The sequence below is a fragment of the Oratosquilla oratoria genome, chromosome 29, assembly GCF_046742065.1.
Source record: "Oratosquilla oratoria isolate Oo_2021 chromosome 29, ASM4674206v1, whole genome shotgun sequence".
NCBI lineage: Eukaryota > Metazoa > Arthropoda > Malacostraca > Stomatopoda > Squillidae > Oratosquilla > Oratosquilla oratoria.
Window position 1 is genome coordinate 23,162,518 of NC_134805.1, and position 20,944 is coordinate 23,183,461.

A 20,944-nucleotide genomic window follows, 5' to 3' on the forward strand; every position below is an offset into this window, starting at 1 on the left:
TACTGATACAGTCAATACCTTAGTGACACCTCTATGGACCAGAGTAATGCAGCATACATGTATTAATGAAGACTCATCTACATTCAAAGGGGACTGTTGGTTAATATTCTTCCATTCTGCTATCTTCTTCCTTGAATATCTCCTTGACCAATTACCCCAGTGGTTGCTCCCCATCTCTTCGAGGGCGATATTGTCCCCCTAAGAATAGAAGCGTTGGCGACGAAAGAGGAGAAATACGAATCCACTGCTTCTACAGGTGGTATCGAGTCATACATTACAGGTCCTGCTTCTCCACAGGTGGCAAAAGTCAGGTACCAACAGGTGGTGAGGTGCCGCACCGCACCAGATGGTGCCCCAACAGGTGGTGAAGAACCATGAGACCATAGGGACCATATCTCCAAGGTTCGTCCATTATCCCATGGTCGATATATGGAGCCTTCGGGGCTGGAGAACTAGGGCAAGATGGTTGCATGGCGCGCCATGACGTCATTGAGTATTTCCGAAGGTTCTGGAATGTTTTTTAAAGGCGAAATTTCCCGTCTTCGACTTACAATAGGAAGAACTTGTTGTAAACAGATCAGTAAATTCATACTTGAAAAATAGACCAGGAGAATATTTTCTAACCAGTTCAAAAGTGATTAATAATATAAATTGTTACACAGTAAAAAAAAAAAAAAGCTTTCTGCTCCAAACTTCTAAAGTTACAATTACTAGTTATTTCCGCTTCGAAAATAAACCTAACAATACCAACGACATGAGGAACTTTTGGTCTTCAGTCTTCAACAAAACTCTGGTTGAGTCGCGCTACGGTGCCCCCCCCCCCCACACACACGTAATCTAACTTTGTTCTAAATGTTGTCAGATGACCTTGTTCACCCGAGAGGCGGACCCGGGATTGAACGGGACTCTCGAACGGCCGAGACCACGTCTTGTCCCCGGAAACTCACCTGGAAGTATCCGGTGACGGAGAACCAGAAGAGAACCCAGAACCGAACGAGGCTCGTCTCCGTCGCGACAACCTCGGGATCTCCCGCAGCAGTCTCTTGGCCCTGGTGGGCACCCTCCCGTCGAGAGCCCTCGCTGCTCCCGGAGGAAAGTAGCGAGGTCACAGTCGCCAGGTCACCCGAGGGCGGAGGCGGTGAGCCGGTCCCCTCGCTGCTCGAGCAGGTCTCGTCGGAGAAGGAGGATGTGGACGAGGAAGAAGAAGAAGAAGACACCACGAATTCGGATTGGGTCGTCCCGATGTTGGCCGGGACTTTGCCTTCCGAGACGACATCTAGTTTGGGTTTAGAAACATGAGTGGTTAGAAATCATAATATCGTACAAGTAGCAAGATACGAAAATAGAACGAGACTTGGAATTGAAGCAATGGTGTTCCAAGCAGTATGTGTACACATACAGGAGTGTGTGCGTAAACACACACGCAAGCGCGCGCACATGAAGGAATGGCTTTATCCAGAGATAGTGACATCCCAATCTTCAAGTCAAGTGTGGCCTGTGTTGCTGTATGGGTGTGAGACATGAACAAGACCATATCGTTGCTGCATACTCTCGTCCAAGACGGATCAAGTCTCTTCCGATTTACACCTTTCTTTTCATCTCGTTTATTTAGTGAAGACACATTTTCATGTTTGTCAACAGTTTGTACGCCTCTTTCTCTCTCTTCTTACCTACTTTCCATTTCCTTTGTTCAATAAAAAATAACATAATTTGTTTTGACTTTTCCAAGTGTTTTGGGGATTCGATCAACTAACTAATGCACCTCGTCCATCCCAAAATCTAGAGATCTATCAAGTTTGTCCACTCCCTTCAGTGGCATGACCACAACAATCAAATCCCACATTTCCCTTTATTCAAATGTCGGCAATTCTAGACGAGCCTCTGATCCCTCATTATGGTTGACTGGGTAGGACCCAATTTGTTCTGCTCTTGGTAATATAATTGCACAACAAGTCTCAATGCCGCAGGCAGGGGAATAACATTATCGTACCTATTTTATTAATAATACGCCCAGTATGAATTAAACATTACAATTATTATTCTTATTTATCAAAACTCCCAGAGTAAGCTTGGAGTCCTAGCGGTGGAGTACATACAAAGCCAGAAGTTCCAATGTCAATAAAATATACTTCTGGCAGTTGATGGCAACCCAACTACATGCAACGTAGCCATGTAAACAACAATAAAAACAGATACTCACGGTCTTGCAACACCGCTGAAGGTGAGTTTTTCATTGTAACTTATGAATAATAAATCCTTACGGGTCAGCAACCCCGCAGTGTGCCGGGCGGTCGTGGTGATAATAATTACCTGTCTATCTTATCGACAATCGTCGCTGGGATACTGCCGCCTCATCGTCGCGACAAACTACACCACTCCTAAATACGTCGACTCTGCTATGCACACGGAGGTGGTCGATCACCATCGCAGAAAGTATAAAAAAGTAAATAGATACGAAATGAGCGACAGATAAATAATTAAATACGAAATGAGCAATGGGTAAGCAAATTTACGAATAAATTATAGATTACTGATAAAAAATAAGCATGTGCATAGATAAATGGATAACTGACAAATACATGAATATATAGTAAAACAAAGAATATATATACACAAATAAATAATTTAGTTACTCGTTAAAAATATCATATTTGGAAAACTTGCAGCAATATTGTACATAATTTACTGAGTTACCCAACTTGTTTGATTGACGAGTGTGAAAAATGAATGTGCCATTTCTATATCGTATCTTATATCTGCTGGAGGGAAAATATGCCGCATGACAACGTCATTTCCCTTACGAACATAAAATAAGAAGAAGAAGGAGGAGAAAGGAAGAAAGAAAGAGAGAAATAAAGAAAGAACATACTATAAAACTCTTTATATCGCTGTTGGTCTCCAACTTTTGAGATCCATCGGCGCCAGGCTGCCTCTGGTCCACCCTACACTTTATTTTATCTTATTTTATTTAAACATCTGTTTTTCTGACTTGTAATCTATTTTTGTGTTGTGCCACCCTCAGCCGTTATGAGGAATGTTATATACCGGTAATATATTATATATATATATATATATATATATATGATATATATATATATATGTATCATATATATGTATATATATATATATATATATATGATGTATATATATATATGATGTATATATATATATATGTATATATATGTATACATATATGTATATATATGTGTATATATATATGTATACATATATGTATATGTGTATATATATATGTAGACATATGTATGTGTATATATATATATGTATATATATTATATATATATATATATATACAGTATATATATATATATATGGGTTTGCGTGATTCACCATGGTCTTGGATCACGTGTTGGACTCATGATCGACAGTTATTAACCTTCCGGTTGAGAGCTCAGAGCTGTATGTGTGTGTTTATTCCCCCGTCTGCCCTGCAGGCTAAGTGTGTTTGATACCTTTTGCAAGGGAACACGCTGATTTCCCACTAGACAAATCGATTTGAGGTCTTGGCGTCAGGTTAGGACACACTTGGAGTGGGACCCGAGTCGTGGTAGGCGCGCATGCACACAAAGGAAAGCAAATTGGACCAATTCTGTGAAATAAAGTTCCAGCATCCAAAGAAATATTAAGTGCGTCCTTTCTGTGTGTGTGTGTGTGTATTCACCTTGGTCTTTGGATCACGTGTTGGATTCGTGATCGACAGCTATTTCCCTCCCGGAAGAGAGCTCAGAGCTCGTATTACCGATCTATGGGTAATGCTATGACCTTACACACACACACACACACACACACAACTCCCCGCCCACGAGAATCGGAGTAACGACCCGAAGCGCAGCGATACCGAAATAATTTCGGCCCTGGGCAGGATTCGAACCAGGTACTGCCGGCACCATCGTACTGGCAGTCCAGTAATCTATCAACCGCGCCACCGAGAGAGAGAGAGAGAGAGTGAGTGCGTGTGTATGTGTGTGTGTGTGTGTGTGTTTTTCATACGTTCACATATTTCATTTGCAAACTGAAACGGGTTTTCAGACCCAACACTGCATCAAAAATACAACCCCTCTCCAAGCGCCCCCAACCCCCCCATTGTATTGAGAGGGGGGGGGCATATTAACAGGGTCGCGTGTCCCGTTGTTGACGTGTCTGTCCCCCACCCCACCCCCACCCCCTTTCTGGCGCCGGAGGAGGAGGAGGAGAGGAAACGACGCGACTCGTACTACTACTACTACCACTGATGGCGCCAGGGGCGGCCACATTACTTGTGAGCGACCGAAGAGGAAGAGGGGAAAGCAGAGGAAGAAGAAAAAGAAGAATAGGAAGCGGGAGAAGAGGAAGAAGAAGAAAAAGAATAGGAAGAGGGAGAAGAAGAAGAGGAAGAGGCCTGTGTACACATACTCTTAAGTACACTTGGCCGTGGGGTCCCTCACTTCCTCCCTCTCTCCTTGCCACCAAGATCCTTTGGGATGTGCAGACACTACACGTGCGTGCAGTACACTGTGCATATGCATGTACACACACACACACACACACACACACACACACACACACACACACATGATATGAAGACGGGACTCCACGAGCATAGCTCCCCTTCCCGTAAAATACAACTAGGTAAATACAACTAGGTAAATACACACACACACACTCGGCTCGGTGGCGGATTGGTAAAGCACTGGCCTCACAAGCCAGAGAACCGGGGTTCGATTCCCCGGTCGGGCGGAGATAAGTTGGGTTTGTCTCCTTTCACGTGTAACCCCTGTTCACCTAGCAGTGAGTAGGTACGGGATGTTAGTCAAGGAGTTGTGGCCTTGCTGTCCCGGTGTGTGGTGTGTGAGTGGTCTCAGACCTACCCAGAGATCGGCAAATAATGAGCTCTGAGCTCACTGCCGTAGGGTGGTGTCTGGCTGTCTCGACAGAGACTGCAGCAGATCCGAGGTGAATACACACACATGGGAATGCACAAGTTCGTCTACGCGCACGTACACACACACGCATTGGTAAATGGGTGGACTACATTTGTCTTGCCCCCAAAGATTTTGATCAAGCATCTCGCTAAAATTGTAGTGTAGCAGTTGAACAGAAAAGGGCTGTGTGTCTACATTTATACACACGCACGCATACAGTAAGAGAGAGAGAGAGAGAGAGATTATTATGAGGAAGCTCTCTCTAATCGGCTGACAAGAAAAAGAGACACTGTGTTGCCGTTAGGTGACTGACTAGGTACACTAACATGAACTGGACCTAGAAACAGGGGAGCATTAAACGGTCTTGTAATGGTCAAATTTCGTTTACATATTTTTTTTTAAGTATTTGTTGTTTTATTTTGTTTTCCAACGAATGTTGTTGACGTCAATTAAACCAAACAAATCCGAGGATTGCACCATCCATTATGTATATTTCATCATTAATGCAGACGTGAATTACAAAACAAAAAATAAATGTATCGTTTTGGCGTTATTAGGAAGAAGTCCTTCCCCTTATTTAGATGAGAGTTGAACGAGTGTAGTAGTTGTTACAGGATGTGTGCAATAGTCTACAGCAACACACCTAAAATCACGAAACAGACAGAATTTCATATTTCACAATGGAAATATTTAGTCAAGAAATACAAGAGAACTTCGAAATATGGGCAACCCCCAAAAATACTAATAAAAATAATTTAATAAACAAACAAGTTAATTAGGAAATTGATAAACAAGATTAAATAGAAAAAAAATATATCACGGAAGTATTTCAATGTGCCATGCCAATTTACCAGCTGGGGGTTTAAATGACTGTGTTATAATCCCCACTTGGCAGTGTTTGTGTTAATTTCAGCATAACACACATTGCAATGGATTTCTTGCCTTCTTTTTATCGTGTCCAGACAGGCAGGTATTGATCGCTGGAGAGGGGGTGGGGGGGATCCCAGCACCCCAACCCCCAAATTCACTTTTTGGGGGAAATGACAAGTCGAAAAGAGAGAGAGAGAACGAGACAGGGGAGAGGAAGAGAGAGAGGGGGCAAAAGGGAGAGAGAGAGACTGGGGAGGATGAGAGAGAGAGAGAGAGAAAGAAAGGGGTAAGGGGGAGAGAGAAAAAGATAAGGGGAGGGAGAGGTGGGCAGAGAGAGAGAGAGACAGGAGAGCTGTAAATTCGTCTCAGCGCTGAAGGGAAGTTACTTGGGACGTCACAACTCCTTTGATACGGTGACGACGCTATCTCCCGACCCGGCCCGATTTGACCCGTCCTGACCTGACCCTCCCGCAGCTGAAACAAATCACCAGGCGACAATTAAATGGCTGGTCCAGGTAATGGGGCTCCTAGCAATCTTTATTTATTTATTTATTTACTATTTCTTTCTTGTTTATTTATTTTTTCTATTTATTCGTTCTGTTATGTATTTTAGTTATATATATATTTTTTTAATTTTACGCTTCTTCCTTCACATTTCTTTCACATATTTTTATTTAATCAAATTTCAGTGATTTTCCTCTCCTTAACTTAAAATCAAGACCAGTATCCGACGACTGTCGTGAAGAGGAAAAACGGAAATTAGAATTGATTAGAAAACTTGCTAAGTTCACTAGTCACTAACTAATCGGGGGTGGGGAGTGGGGGGTTTGGGTCGGCCGCCCGTGTGCACTCATTCCACGGGAGGCCGCATCGGCCGCCCTTGGGAGAAGAGCAAGGAGTCGTCAACTTATGCATATATATTGCATCATTTGTTTCAATGCATATCATTAAGAATAAGGGAACAAGCGAATACATAAATAGACAAATAAATAAATAAATAAACTTCTATTATATATATATATATATATATAATATATAGAATATATACATATTATACATATATATATTTATATATATAATATATAATATATACATATATATATATACAATACATATAATATATATATATATATATATATATATATATATATATATATAGATAATGGAATAAATATATAAATGAATATATTAGATCATTTGTTTCAATGCAAAGGTTAAGAATATATGAATATATAAATAATTGAATATATGTATAAATAAATATATAAAGTAATTTTATTCAGAACATATAGTTACGGATAAATGAATAAATGAATAAATAAATGAATAAAGATTAAATTAATTTTAAATACATATTTACATAATGGATTAAATATATAAATGAATATATTAGTTTATTTCAATACATGTAATTAAGAATAAATGAACAAGTGAATGAATAATTTACTAAATATATAATTATCAAATTTATAAATAAATAATTTAATATATATATATATAAATAAATAAATGAAATAAATAAATAAACGAATAAATTAATATTAATAATAATAAAATAAGATAATTCATCGCAACCAATCAATTGTCCTTCTCTCCTCGACAGGACAACATCCCCCACCCCCCACCCCCTCTCCCCCGGAACTGAGGCTGCACCGATTCGGCCCCGAAGTGCGTAACGGAACGCGCCCACGCATTCCCCCCTCCCCCCCCCATAGGGCCTCGTGTGTACGCTCCTACGGTTACCATGAAGTAATACAACGTTGTAATTTGTCACCCAAAAGACGGATGTGTGTGTGTGTGTGTGTGTGTGTGTGTGTGTGTGTGTGTGTGTGTGTGTGTGTGTGTGTGTGTGTGTGTGTGTGTGTGTGTGTGTTAATGTTGGTGAGGGGGGGAGGTTTGAGGTTGTTCCCTGATATATTGTGGGTTCCCCTCTAGTACACAAACACGTTCCGGCCTTGTCCGGAGACGCCGGAATGCGTCAGGGGTCGATATTTAATTAAACAAGAGGCTAGGGTCGTAAGCGTAGTGTACAGTCGCCACATAAAGTTCCGTCGTTCGAGATTTTTCTGAAAGGGACGTCGTCGCCGCCTACAACCGCTCTCTTCTTTCGGATCAACAAGTTCCAAATCGTCACCTCCGAAACAACCCTCATGTTTGTTTGTTTGTTTTTTACATTTATATATTTCTCCTTTCTGGCCACAGAAGGTTGAGAGAGAGAGAGAGAGAGAGAGAGAGAGAGAGAGAGAGAGAGAGAGAGAGAGAGAGAGAGAGAGAGAGAGAGAGAGAGAGAGAGAGAGAGGAGAGGAGAGGAGAGGAGAGGAGAGGAGAGGAGAGGAGAGGAGAGGAGAGAGAGAGAGAGAGAGAGAGAGAGAGAGAGAGAGAGAGAGAGAGAGAGAGAGAGAGAGGGAGAGGAGAGAGAGAGAGAGAGAGAGAGAGAGAGAGAGAGAGAGAGAGAGAGAGAGAGAGAGAGAGAGAGAGAGAGAGAGAGAGAGAGAGAGAGAGAGAGAGAGAGAGAGAGAGAGAGAGAGAGAGAGAGAGAGAGAGAGAGAGAGAGAGAGAGAGAGAGAGAGAGAGAGAGAGAGAGAGAGAGAGAGAGTTACAAAGAATCTCAGTACCTTAGAAGGTTTTACAGTCCATATCGAGGATGTACCGTTAAAAGGTTACCGGGGATTCACACAAGAACTATTCACGTGTGCAGCACCTGGTCTAATCGACTTTTGAACTGCTCAACAGAGGAACTGTTTACCACGTCCTTTGGCAGTCCTTTCCAAGTGTTGCAGATTTTATATGTGAAAAACTCACCCACCTTGTCACGAGAGTAACGAGTGTGATTGAGCTTCCACCCTCGACTGCGAGCAAGTGGCATTCACGTTCGAGCTGAAGAGATGTCGACAGGCAATGTTATCGAATCCTTCAAGTATTTCGAGAACCTCTATTAGCTCGCAGCTTCTAGAGAGAGAGAGAAAAAGAGACCCAAATGTTTCTTGAGACGCCTCTGGTAGCCCAGGGGGTCTAATGGCGGGAACAAGTTTCGTTGCTCGTGACTGAACTCGTTCTAGCCTCTTGCTCTCTGAGAGAGAGAGAGAGAGAGAGAGAGAGAGAGAGAGAGAGAGAGAGAGAGAGAGAGAGAGAGAGAGAGAGAGAGAGAGAGAGAGAGAGAGAGAGAGAGAGAGAGAGAGAGAGAGAAAGAGAGGAGAGAGGAAGGAGAGAGAGAGGAAGGAGAGAGAGAGGAAGGAGAGAGAGAGGAAGGAGAGAGAGAGAGGAAGGGGAGAGAGAGAGGAAGGGGAGAGAGAGAGGAAGGGGAGAGAGAGAGGAAGGAGAGAAAGAGGAAGGAGAGAAAGAGGAAGGAGAGAAAGAGGAAGGAGAGAGAGAGAGGAAGGAGAGTGGGGGGGGAACGTCGTCTGGTTTAGTGGGTGTACTTCTCGTACCATGCATAGCATACCTGTATTATACCTGTATTAACCTTCCCCCCCCCCCGCCTGTCCCCTTGGGCTGGCATAACGACAGGAAAGCACGCAAACATATATACACACTTCCCCCTCCTCCTCCTCCTCCTACCCCCTTCCCCGCTCTCCCCCCCTCCTCCTCTTCCTCTTCCCCCTTCTTCCTCCCTCTCCCCTCCCCTTCCTCCTACTCCTTTTTTTCTCTCTCCCCTTTCACCCCATCTCCCCTCCTCACCCCTTCTCCTTCTTCTCCCCCCTACCTCTCCTTCCTCTCTTCCCCCTTCTCCCTTTACTCATTCCCTTCCCCCTCCCCCCGGCCTCTGCCCCTCCCCCCTCCCCCCACCGAGGAGGTCCATTAGTGCATTCCTGGCACCCACCCACCAGGTGGGGAAGCTGGAGGAGGAGGACGAAGACGAGGAGGAGGAGGAGGAGGAAGAGGAGGAGGAAGTGGGGGAAGAGGAAGAGGAGGATCAAGTGGAGGAAGAGGAGGCTCAAGTTGAGGAGGAGGAGGAGAAGAAGGTGGAGGAAAAAGAGTAGGAGGAAGAGGAGTAAGTGGAGGAGGACGAGGAGGAGAAGTGGAGGGGGACGAGGAGGAGAAGTGGAGGAGGACGAGGAGGAGAAGTGGAAAAAGAGTTGGAGAATAATAATGATGAAAGGGAGGAGGAGGAGAAATAAAGAGAGGAGGAGGAGGAGGAGGAAAGAGAGGAGGAGGAGGAGGAGGAAAGAGAGGAAGGAGGAGGAGGAGGAGGAGGGGGAGGAGGAAGAAGAGGAGGAAGAGGGGGAAGAGTAAGAGGAAGATGAAGAGGAGTAAGAAGAGGAAGAGGAGAAGGAGGAGAAGAGAGAGGAGGAGGAGGAGGGGAAGCAAAGGCCCCGCCCCATGACTAGGGAACACAAGATTCAATGCGTAACGTGACGCGTGAGGTGGACCTATTGCGGCATAAGTGACGTGTCACGTATTACGCTGTATGTGTTATGCGTGCCGCGTTACAATGTATTTATGACGTGTTACCGTGTGGGTAACGTGTTACGACGTGACGTTACGGTGTGTGTGTGTGTGTGACGTGAGGGGTGGAAGTGTGAGATATCTAAGTGAAGCATCACGTGATTCGTGACGTGTCAGGGCTGTCACGTAGTGTGTGACGTGTCAAAGCTGTGTCATGTGATGAGTCAGAATGCAGTGTCACATGGTGTGTGACGTGTCAATGCTGTCACGTGATGTGCTGTCACGTGATGTGCTGTCACGTGATGTGCTGTCACGTGATGTGCTGTGTCACGTGATGTGGTGTGTCAGTGTTGTGTCACGTGTCAGAATGCAGTGTCACATGCTGTGTGACTTGTCAGAATGAGGTGTCACGTGACGTGACCTAACGTGCCACGTGACACCGTGACGTCACGTCAGGGCGATCCGGAATGGCGTGTGTCACGCCCGCACGAGGGAGAGAGGGAGAGAACGAAACGTCAATCCCTGTCCCTTCATCATTTCCTCCCCAACACGTGCCCCCTCCCCCCCTTCCCCCCGGTACTGGGGGGAAGGGGGAGTCTACCGGACCCACCGGAACACTTGTGCGTGACCCTAACCCCCCCTTCTCTTCCCCCCCTCCGGAATGCGTGGCGGGGGAGGAATGTCGAACAAATGGGGGGATGGGGAGACGGGGGGAGGGGGGCCTGGGTGTCTGACACTCTCAATGCGGTGGACCCCCTCCCCCCGAACCCTCCAAAAAGTATAGATCGATGGTGTCCTGGGCCCTTTGAAAATTTCCATACTCAAAAATAAATAAATGAAATAAACACATGAAAAAATAATGATGATGATGATGATGATGATGATGATGATGATGATGATGATGATGATGATGATGATGATGATGATGATGATGATGATGATGATGATGATGATGATGATGATGATGATGATGATGATAGCTAAATACAGATAAATAAATGAAAAATTAATATTTGAAATTAAAAGACAGAATTAACAAATGAAAAAAATAAAATAAAATAATAATAATAATAATAATAATAATAGTAATAATAATAATAATAGCTAAATATAGATGAATAAATGAAAACATAAATATTTGAAATTAATAAACAGAAATAACAAATAAAAATAAACAAAAAATAAACAAATGAATAGTTCAACTGAAAAGTTTCATGAACTTGTTGTGTCGCCATGCCCAGGCAGCTTAAACGGCACAACAATGGCGGCCTTGTGACACCGGAATGGTTACATCATTTATTGCAGAAATAGCTGCCTGCCATCCTCCATTTTGCTCGCTCGATCATTTTTTTTTTTTCATCCACAGGTGAGAATATGGCTGGAAAGGGGAAAATAAATCAATGAAATAATAATATAGTAATGTTAACAATGATAATGAAATGATACAATACACAAAGGAGGTAATGATCATGCTATGGTAGTCACCAGATTGGTTTATTCAGATGAGGGGACCCGTGCGCGTGCGCACGCACACACACACACACACACACACACACACACACACACACACACACACGCACGCACGCACAAACACACACAAAACTCAGAATCTCTCTTCACTTGATTGTGTTGTAGTCTGAACTTGGGACTACAACATGCGGTGGCATACGAACCCACTGCCTCACACCAGTCTCTTCGGAAGCGTAACTGAACTGATGGCCGTGGGCGGTTTCCTAGGGGTCTTGGACATCCTAAAAGAGAAAGCCATGGCCACGGCTCCACTCGAACGCGAATAAAATCAACTGACGGCACTAGAATAAGTGCCTCCAGGGAGGGAAGGTGGGCGGGGCTCCGAAGCAACATCGAGAACGCCCTCCTCCCCTCTCCCACGCCAAAAATAGGATGTTAATAGGAAGATACTGATGGCATTCCCCTACCCTCCCCTCCCCCTTCCACTCCATCCCTCCCACTTACCCTTCCCCACTACTACTTCACTCCCTACTCCCTCAACTCCCTCCCTTCACCCCATTCTTCCTTCCCTTACTACTTTTACAACTCCCTCCCCCTTCCTCTCACTAGTCCTTTCCCGCTCCCTCCATCCCTAATCCCCCTACTGCTCCCTTTCCACTCCCTCCCTCCCAATAGTTCTTCCCCACTCCCTCCCTCCCACCCTTCTCCTTCCCTGCACTCCCTCCCTGACGAGGCGTGGTGAATCCGCGGCCGCCGCCGCCGCCCTCCCCTCCTCGACAACACGGGAGGGAGGGTTGCCTACTCACTCTGCCGAATAGAATCGCTCGGCGCCAACCAGAAAATATATATACATTGATGGCGCCTACAGGGTAAAAGAAGTGACGCTTTGATTGAAACTAAACGATTCCTGGCGTAAGCTCGCGATATATATATATATATATATATATATTTATACATATATAGAGACATTTCATATATATATATATATATATATATATATATATATATATATGTATATGAGTGGAAGGGTGGTTAGTTAAACACAGAGAACAGTTGGAGTTTTATTCACTGACGTAAGGACGAAACGTCAGTGAATAAAACTCCAACTGTTCTCTGTGTTTAACTCACCACCCTTCCACTCATTTGTCTTCCATACTTCAATATATATATATATATATATATATATATATATATATATATATATATATATATATATATATATATATATATATATATTGAATCACGTGAAGAATTGTCACCCTAGAACGCCCACATGAAGAATCATCACCCCATGAGATCCCACCTGAAGAATTGTCACCCCAGTACGCCTTTAAATATCAACAGTGGAATAAAAATTAGGTTGGGTTAGGTTGAATGAGAATTATGCTTATTGTCATCAACTGATACAACCGAAGAATCGTAAACCCAGAATTGCCCACATGAAGAATTGTCACTGGGGTGACGATTCTTCACGTGATCTCACCCCCCCTCCCGTTTTTTTTTTTTTTTCCCACAGATGGGCGTGGCATGTGATAAGAATGATACCCTTGGCGAGGAAGAGTTAACGCTGACACCTGAGAGAGGAAACTAGACCGGGTATCCACGAACAGCCCCCAAGCTCCAGCCTGCCAGCCTCACCACCAGACGCGGCCACGTCAGTGCAGGCGTGGCCCGGGTCGGGCCAGGAACCCCATGAGGTTCTGCTGAAGGCGGCCTGCACGAGCTTCAGCTCCTCCTCCTCCTCTTCCTCCTGCTCTTCCTGTCCGAGGTTGTTCGCTCGGTACCCTATGGTCGAATGACGGGGTTCATATTGATCGCGTTATTAGAGAGTGACACACACACACACACACACACACACACACACACACACACACACACACACACACACACACACGAGGGCACTATACATGACTTCATAGTGAGTCATATTCTAGATTTGTCCTTGTGTGTTCTAAGTTAGACACCAGGATTGCTTTGTATCCCAGTGACGTCACTCCTCTCCATAAGAGAATGACATAACAGCGACATCACATGACGTCACACGACACTATTTCTATCTCCCCGAAGGTCGACCTTAGGGTGGAGGGGGCGAGGGGGGAGGCTCACCCTCACCAACCTCCTCCTGTCGCAGCTCCTCCGTCTGGTCCTCCTGGATCGCACGCACGCACGCACGCACGCACTGCAGGGGCGGAGGAGGAGGACAATCAAGTTTACTTAACCAGGCAAGTGATGTCACCAAGGGAGTGAGTGGGTGAGTGAGTGAGTGAGAGTATGAGTGAGTGAGTGAGTGAGTGAGAGTGTGAGTGGGTGAGTGAGAGTGAGTGGGTGAGTGAGAGTGTGAGTGGGTGAGTGAGAGAATGAGTGGGTGAGAGAGTGAATGAGTGAGAGAGTAAGTGTGAGTGAAGAAGAGAGTGGGTGAATGAGGAAGAGAGTGGGTGAATGAGGAAGGGAGTGAGGCAAAAGAGGGAGTGGGGGAGGGGGGAGGCAAAAGAGGGAGTGGGGGAGGGAGGGGACAAGGGAAAGTGGGAGGATGGGAAGTAGTGAATAAGCGTTGGGGGATGAGTGAGTGAGTGAGTGAATCACTGAGTAAATGACGACTGAGTGCGCAAATAAGGAAGAGAGTGAGTGAGTGATTGCGTGAGTGGGTAAGAGTGAGAAAGGGAGAGAGGGAGGGAGGGAGTGAGGGAAATGGGAGGTAAGGAGAGATGTCTGTAGGAATGGCGAAGGCGAGAGCTAGGAATAGCATATAGGCAGGCATCAAGGGGAGCGAGCACGTGGGGACAGGGGAGGGGGAAGGGGGGCGAGGGAAGGAGGGAGGGAGGGAAAGAGGGAGGAGGAAGGGGGAAGGGAGGGGGACGGGGGAAGGGAGGGGAACGGGGGAAGGGAGAGAAAGAGGGAGGGTGAAGGGGGAAGGGAGGGAGGAAAATAGGGAGAGTGCAAGGGGAAGGCAGGAGGGAGGGGGAAGGGGGAGGGAGGGAAGGGGAAGGGAGAGGGAGGGAAGGGGGAGGGGGGAAAGGGGGAGGGAGGGAGAGAAAAGGGGGAGGGAAGGAGGAAAGGGATAGGGAGGGAGGAATGGGGAGGGAGTGAGGGAAGGAGTGAGGGAGGGAGTGAGGGAGGGAGGGAGGGAGGGAAGGGGGAAGAAGAAGAAGAAGAAGAAGAAGAAGAAGAAGAAGAAGAAGAAGAAGAAGAAGAAGAAGAAGAAGAAGAAGAAGAAGAAGAAGAAGAAGAAGAAGAAGAAGAAGAAGGAGGAGGAGGAGGAGGAGGAGGAGGAGGTTGGGGATTGTTGAGAAGGGAATGGAATGGAAGGAGAGGGGATGGAAAAAAATCTTAGCTCCAGTAAGGGAACCGAATGCCAGCTCTCCAGGGTTGCACTGAAACACATAGGCACGGGTGTTGGTAGGATTTGGAGACGAGCATTGGGGGAGAGGACTCTCACCGACGTCCCTCCCAAGAACGTAAGGCGAAGCATGATCCGAGTTCGATACTCATACACACGTACACACGCGCGCGAACATACACATGCGAACACGAACACACGCACCAGACGATTTTATGCAACACTAGGTCGACTTCGGGTCCAAAAAGGAGCGAACTACCTTTAAAAGGCCAAATGATAGACTATAATGAAATATAGTATATTAGCACCGTGATGTTCGACACAGTTTGAAAAAAGAAAATAAACACATACATGAATAAATGAAATAAATGAATAAACGAGTGACTAAACAAATAATATAGAAAAATAAATAAACGAATAAGATAATGTTGCAATCAACACAGACTGCAAGAGAGACGTCACAGCACGTTACTCTCCCAGAAGACGAGGTTAACCTTCGCTCCAGCACCATGCACGTGAAAGCGCGCACACCTTTTAGGAGTAACGTGGCATTGGACCACCAGAAAGAACGTGACCCTCCCACGATAATGGAGGAGGCCGACCTCACAACTTGGTCAACGCCCGTTCGGTCAGCTCTACGGGTCAACTTCCACAAGGCGACCGTTAAAGACTACCATACGAACGATATTTCTTGTATATATTTTTCCTCTGTTCCTTTTCATTTATGCTATGTTTTCCTGTTGTTCTAGGTCAGGTATATTTATTGTAACTAGTCTCACGCCAATTTTGGCCTCTTGTATATAAATATTATCTGTAAATTAATGAAGTGTCAACCGGAACCAAACCCTTCTTCGCCACGGCTCAATGTTCGGTGGACAGATTCACCACGGGCTTTAAGCGGCTACTTGTCTCCTCTCTCCTATCCACGCAGAATAAAGTCCATAAAATTCGTATCACTGTTTACATTCTAAAACCCGCTACTCGCTGGTCGCCTGGTCTCCCAACTCTCTACCTCTTAGGCTCCGAGGAACTTATCAACAGTGTGGATAGGAACACAATCCTGCCACAATAAACAACCAAAATAAATAAACAAGATAAAATAAATAAACAAATAAATAAAAACACTGTTACCGTATTGAAGTGGGTAAACCTCAATCAGGTCGAGAATATTTTCTCAGACGCATTGCTTGATTGAATTACCAACGGCGCGGCGAGTTACCACCTGCCAAATCGCGCCACTTTATACATTTTATTCTGGCTACACCCAGGCGATGTTATTCAGGTGAGCGAGAATATTTATTATTTATTAATAATGTCTGTTTGTACAAGGAGTTTCAGTTATGAATACTATAGCGTGGATGGTCCCATCTTCGGGTCGTAGGTGTGCAACATGGGCGAGTCTTTTACGACCACCTCGCAATTTTACGAGTATCGTAAGTCTTCGAAATAATAACAATAATAATAATAATAACAATAATAATAATAATAATAATAATAATAATAACAATAATAACATACATAAATACATATACCAAGGGCTTTTCCCCCTCACAAGGGAAGTAACCAAAATCAATGGCATAAATCCACTCTCACCCATTTCATCCCCGTACACTCCATTCCCACTCATCACCCCTCCCTCCTCCTTTTCTTGGCTCCTCCTGGATCCATCTCGCCTACTCCCCTGGGTCAGAAGCAATGCAGCAAGACACAGCACATCCACAGCGAGGCCGCTTCATTTAATTGCCGACCCCCTCCTCTCCGTCCCCCCATGCAGAAAAAGAGAAGACGGGAAGAAATCCCTTCGGGCTGCGTCACAATATAATTCACACATACTCCCTCACCTCCCCCATCTCCCACCCACTCCCTTCCATGCATCACAGCATTGTCCATACATAACCATTCTCCATTCACCCCTATCTTCTATCTTCTCTCTTCCTTCCTCAACAGACATTCCCCTCCTTCCCAATGGCCCTTTTACCCCATCCATCCACCTCATCCTTGGTCGCCCCCTCGCGTTCACTTCATAGGAAACATCGGCCAGTCACTTTAGCGACTTCACAAGTGATGCTAACTGTAGTATTTACAAGTGACGCAGATCGTAATACTTATAGGTGAGGCCTGTTACAGTCTTTATAAGTGAAGCCAACCATATAACTTTGTAAGTGAAACAGAACGTGGTGCTTACAAATGAAGCCAACTGTAGTACTTACAAGTGAAATCATCTGTAGTACTTTCAAGTGAAACCGTCTATAGTACACACAAATACTAGTAAAGACAACTGCAGTACTTGTAAATATAAGATAAATAAAATAAATAAAACAATATAAAATGAAATACATAAACACATTTGCCAGACGTAAGGGCAAACTAGACACTGCCCTCTTCTGTCAATGCAGCAGACTGGACCCGTGCAACCACTGCAATGTACGTCACTTAAGACCCTGTCTCAGGGGGGGGGGCAGCCCCCTAATCCCCTACCCCACTCACATCCAACCCCTAATGAGTCAATAATGGCTTCTGGACACGATTATTCCAGTTACAAATAATAACAATAAAAATAACAATAATAATAATAATATTATTATTATTAATAATAATGAAAATAATAGCAATAACAGCAACAATAATGATAATGATTATAATAATAATAACAATAATAATAATAATAATAATAATAATAATAATAATAATAATAATAAAAATAAAAATAAAAATAATAATAGTGATAGAAAAATCTGACTAATATTACAAAATTGTACTGATTTTTTTCCGGTTCTTCTTCTTTGTATTATTTGTTCTTTAACTTAAATGACTGACTTGAATTATAAATTACTTTTTTCAGTTAGCTGATATCTACAAAGCCAAGGATAAAAGTCAAATATATATAAATTTCTTTTCTCATTGGATCTGTGATGACTGCTTGAGGGAAAACGTGCACAAAAACAACGAATAAATATAAAAATATACAAATAAACAAGAATATGGATAAACATAAATAGATAAATAAATATTACATAAATCTATAGCATTACAAATATAATTGAAGTAATTCAAGCGGGTATTGGGGTATTTCAAGTTGACTTTATCATGTAACGTTCAGCTAGATGAATACAATTATGTGTTGTACACACGAACAACAGACAGACAGACAGACAGACATACATTCCCGCCCAGGGCTGAGATAATTTCAGTATCGCTGCACTGCGAGACGGCACTCCAACGTTGATCGGCAAATTGTATGTGCGTGTGCGCACGTGTGTGTGTGCGCGTATGTGTGTGTGTATGTGTGCGTGCGTGTATTCACTTGGTCTTTGGTCTTTGGATCACGTGTTGGACTCATGATCGACAGCTATTTCCCTCCTGGAAGAGAGCTCAGAGCTCGTAGGTCCGATCTATGGGTAATGCTATGACCTTGCACACACACACAACCCCAACTCCCCGCCCACGAGAGTCAGAGTAACGACCCGAGGCACAGCGATACCGAAATAATTTCGGCCCTGGGCAGGATTCGAACTGGGTACTGGGAGCACTTCTACTTCCCAGTTCAGCGCTCTACCAACTGTGCCACCGAGTCTGTGTGTGTGTGTGTGTGTGTGTGTGTGTGTGTGTGTGTGTGTGTGTGTGTGTGTGTGTGTGTGTGTGTGTGTGTGTGTGCGTGTGTGTGTGTGTGCGTGCGTGTGTGTGTGCATGTAAGGTCACAGCATTACCAATAGATCGGACAATTCTGAGCTCTCATCCGGAAGGGTAATAGTTGTCGACCACGAGTTCAACACATGATCCAAGACAATTATGAATCACACACACGCGCGCGCGCTAACCGAGAGAGAGAAGGGGGATATGGGAGGGAGGTAAGGACAACTGCCACATGGTACGAAAAGGGTGAAGGGGGGGGGGAAAGTCACCCATCATGGCCGTCAAGGTAAAAGGTCTACGTTTAGAAACGAGTTTTTTTGTTATAATATACGGGGCTGGCTGGCATCTTGGCGCTCTGCCAAGGCTTACGTACTGCGTCGTCGTCGTCCTGTGGCCCTTAATCTTGGAAATGTTTATCCAACTCCATTTCTAGTTTAAACTAGTTATCATAAGATCGTGTCTTCACGAGAGAAAGAGAGAGTGAGAGTGAGAGATGGGGGAGGGAGAGAGGGAAGAAGGGAGGGAGAGAGGGAAGAAGGGAGGGAGGGAGGGAGTGAGAGTGAGAGAGAAGGAGAGAGAGAGAGAGAGAGAGAGAGAGAGAGAGAGAGAGAGAGAGAGAGAGAGAGAGAGAGAGAGAGAGAGAGAGAGAGAGAGAGAGAGAGAGAGAGAGAGAGAGAGAGAGAGAGAGAGAGAGAGAGAGAGAGAGAGAGAGAGAGAGAGAGACCCGTAGAAAAAATAAAGTAATCTCACACAACCCCCTTCTTTCGCTATAACGACACACTTTAAATATTTTATCCTGGTTAACGCCAAATCATTTCTAAACGCGTGACAGCAGGACCTATATAGGTCAAGAAAAGGGTGGACGTAAGATTGCAAAAGTAGCCCCAGAACCGAGCTTGTGATTACAAATCGTCGCAACAGTGACGATCATTTAATTGTGGGTACATCAATAACAAGGCATAACTTAACCTAACCTTTAAACAGGCTCGCAAGGATCAGCCGTCCTCAAAATGAGCTTGTTCAGATGAGCCAGAACCCCAAATATTAAAACATTTGGTCTTGTACCAGAGCCCAAGAACTACGACATTTGTACCTAAATCGATCTGGCGAAATGTGTATTGCACTAATAACCCAGAGAGTGTTGAGTGCATGCCCACACGCAAAACTGTTAAAATAATTATGATGCCTGGGAGACATTAACTGCTGGTTAAATTGTCACTACGTGGAATTAGTGCACTGTGGCACGTATAAATGACTGCAACCATTTTTCTAAGCTACACAACCTATTTACGGAAGTAGTGGCTCAACGGCTTCCAGGACCTGTTGCTATCACTTGGACTTGGACTGCTACTTCCAAACAACAGGTCTTTGCTAAGCTCTCCTTCGTAGGACATGGTATCCTGTCTCTTATAAATCTACTGATTTTAGATACTTCTTGTCTTGGTTGTACCGTGATCGATGGGGGAAAAGTCCAACAATAATAACATAGCGTGACTGGGGCTTTCTGTTATCGATTCCTACTCTGCAGACGATAAAACTCGGCGGGAGTAACAATGACGGTCATAGTGACGCGTGAATGTATTGTTCGTTTATGTCATTTGGCTTTGGCTCGTATCTTAACATTGTTGTTATTCTCCGACAAAAATTAAGCCAAGTACAACTAAGATCAAAGATATTATAACAATATTTAAAATTATTAAATTTAGGGCTATATCTATGGGTCAAGGTAGCAAATAATACTTTAGTAAAAGATGGTAATACACTCGAACACTACATTAGTCACCAATCAACGCTGGCATAGGAGTCAGCTGATTGCTGAGGACAAAGGATAAAAAAACTTACCAGTCCTCCTGGTAAAGCATATATAACAACAAATGTTATTTCAACTAACTCATTGATGATATCTAAGGACAAATTTTATGAAAAAATGTACACACATTACTGTAAAATTTACATTTTATCGTGTAAACATTGTAACTTTCCCTGTTTTCCTTCTTACCTTGTATCATGGCGTTAAACAAACTATCTTCTAAGGCGTATCATGGAAGCCTCTTCAGTATTTAGTCATTCTAGAGTAACAGTGAAACCATGCTTGTTAGCTATGTAATGATAACAGTGAATTTTCGTACTCAGTTTCAAAGAAACAACCTTTACTTCCATTTGATTGTTTTCGAATGCAGACGAAAGGGCGTTGACAGACGTTTATACTGTCGACATTTTCTGCCCCTAAATATATTCTATAAGAGTACTTACTAGAAATAAATTATGGAAACTTAGATACTTATGTAATACAAAACTAATATTAATCCTTATCTGATAAGAAAATCAA

The 20,944-nt window shown here is 44.0% G+C and overlaps 1 protein-coding gene across 2 annotated transcripts in view; it reads right to left on the reverse strand.

Moving 5' to 3' along the window:
* The window catches only part of LOC143040659 (solute carrier family 49 member 4 homolog), a 37,360-nt gene extending 16,551 nt beyond the window's left edge, over positions 1–20,809 (reverse strand). Inside the window, exons 1-2 of one of the 2 annotated variants that reach the window (XM_076211889.1) lie at positions 20,615–20,809; positions 948–1,276 (exon numbers count right to left, since the gene is read on the reverse strand). In XM_076211889.1, coding sequence (XP_076068004.1) covers positions 948–1,276; positions 20,615–20,624 — 339 coding nt within the window. In that variant the 5' untranslated portion in view covers positions 20,625–20,809. Of the gene's footprint in view, positions 1–947; positions 1,277–2,200; positions 2,333–20,614 lie in introns of those variants that run through there. The other variant, XM_076211887.1, reaches the window with a different exon arrangement.
* Between the last annotated feature and the right edge of the window lie 135 nt (positions 20,810–20,944).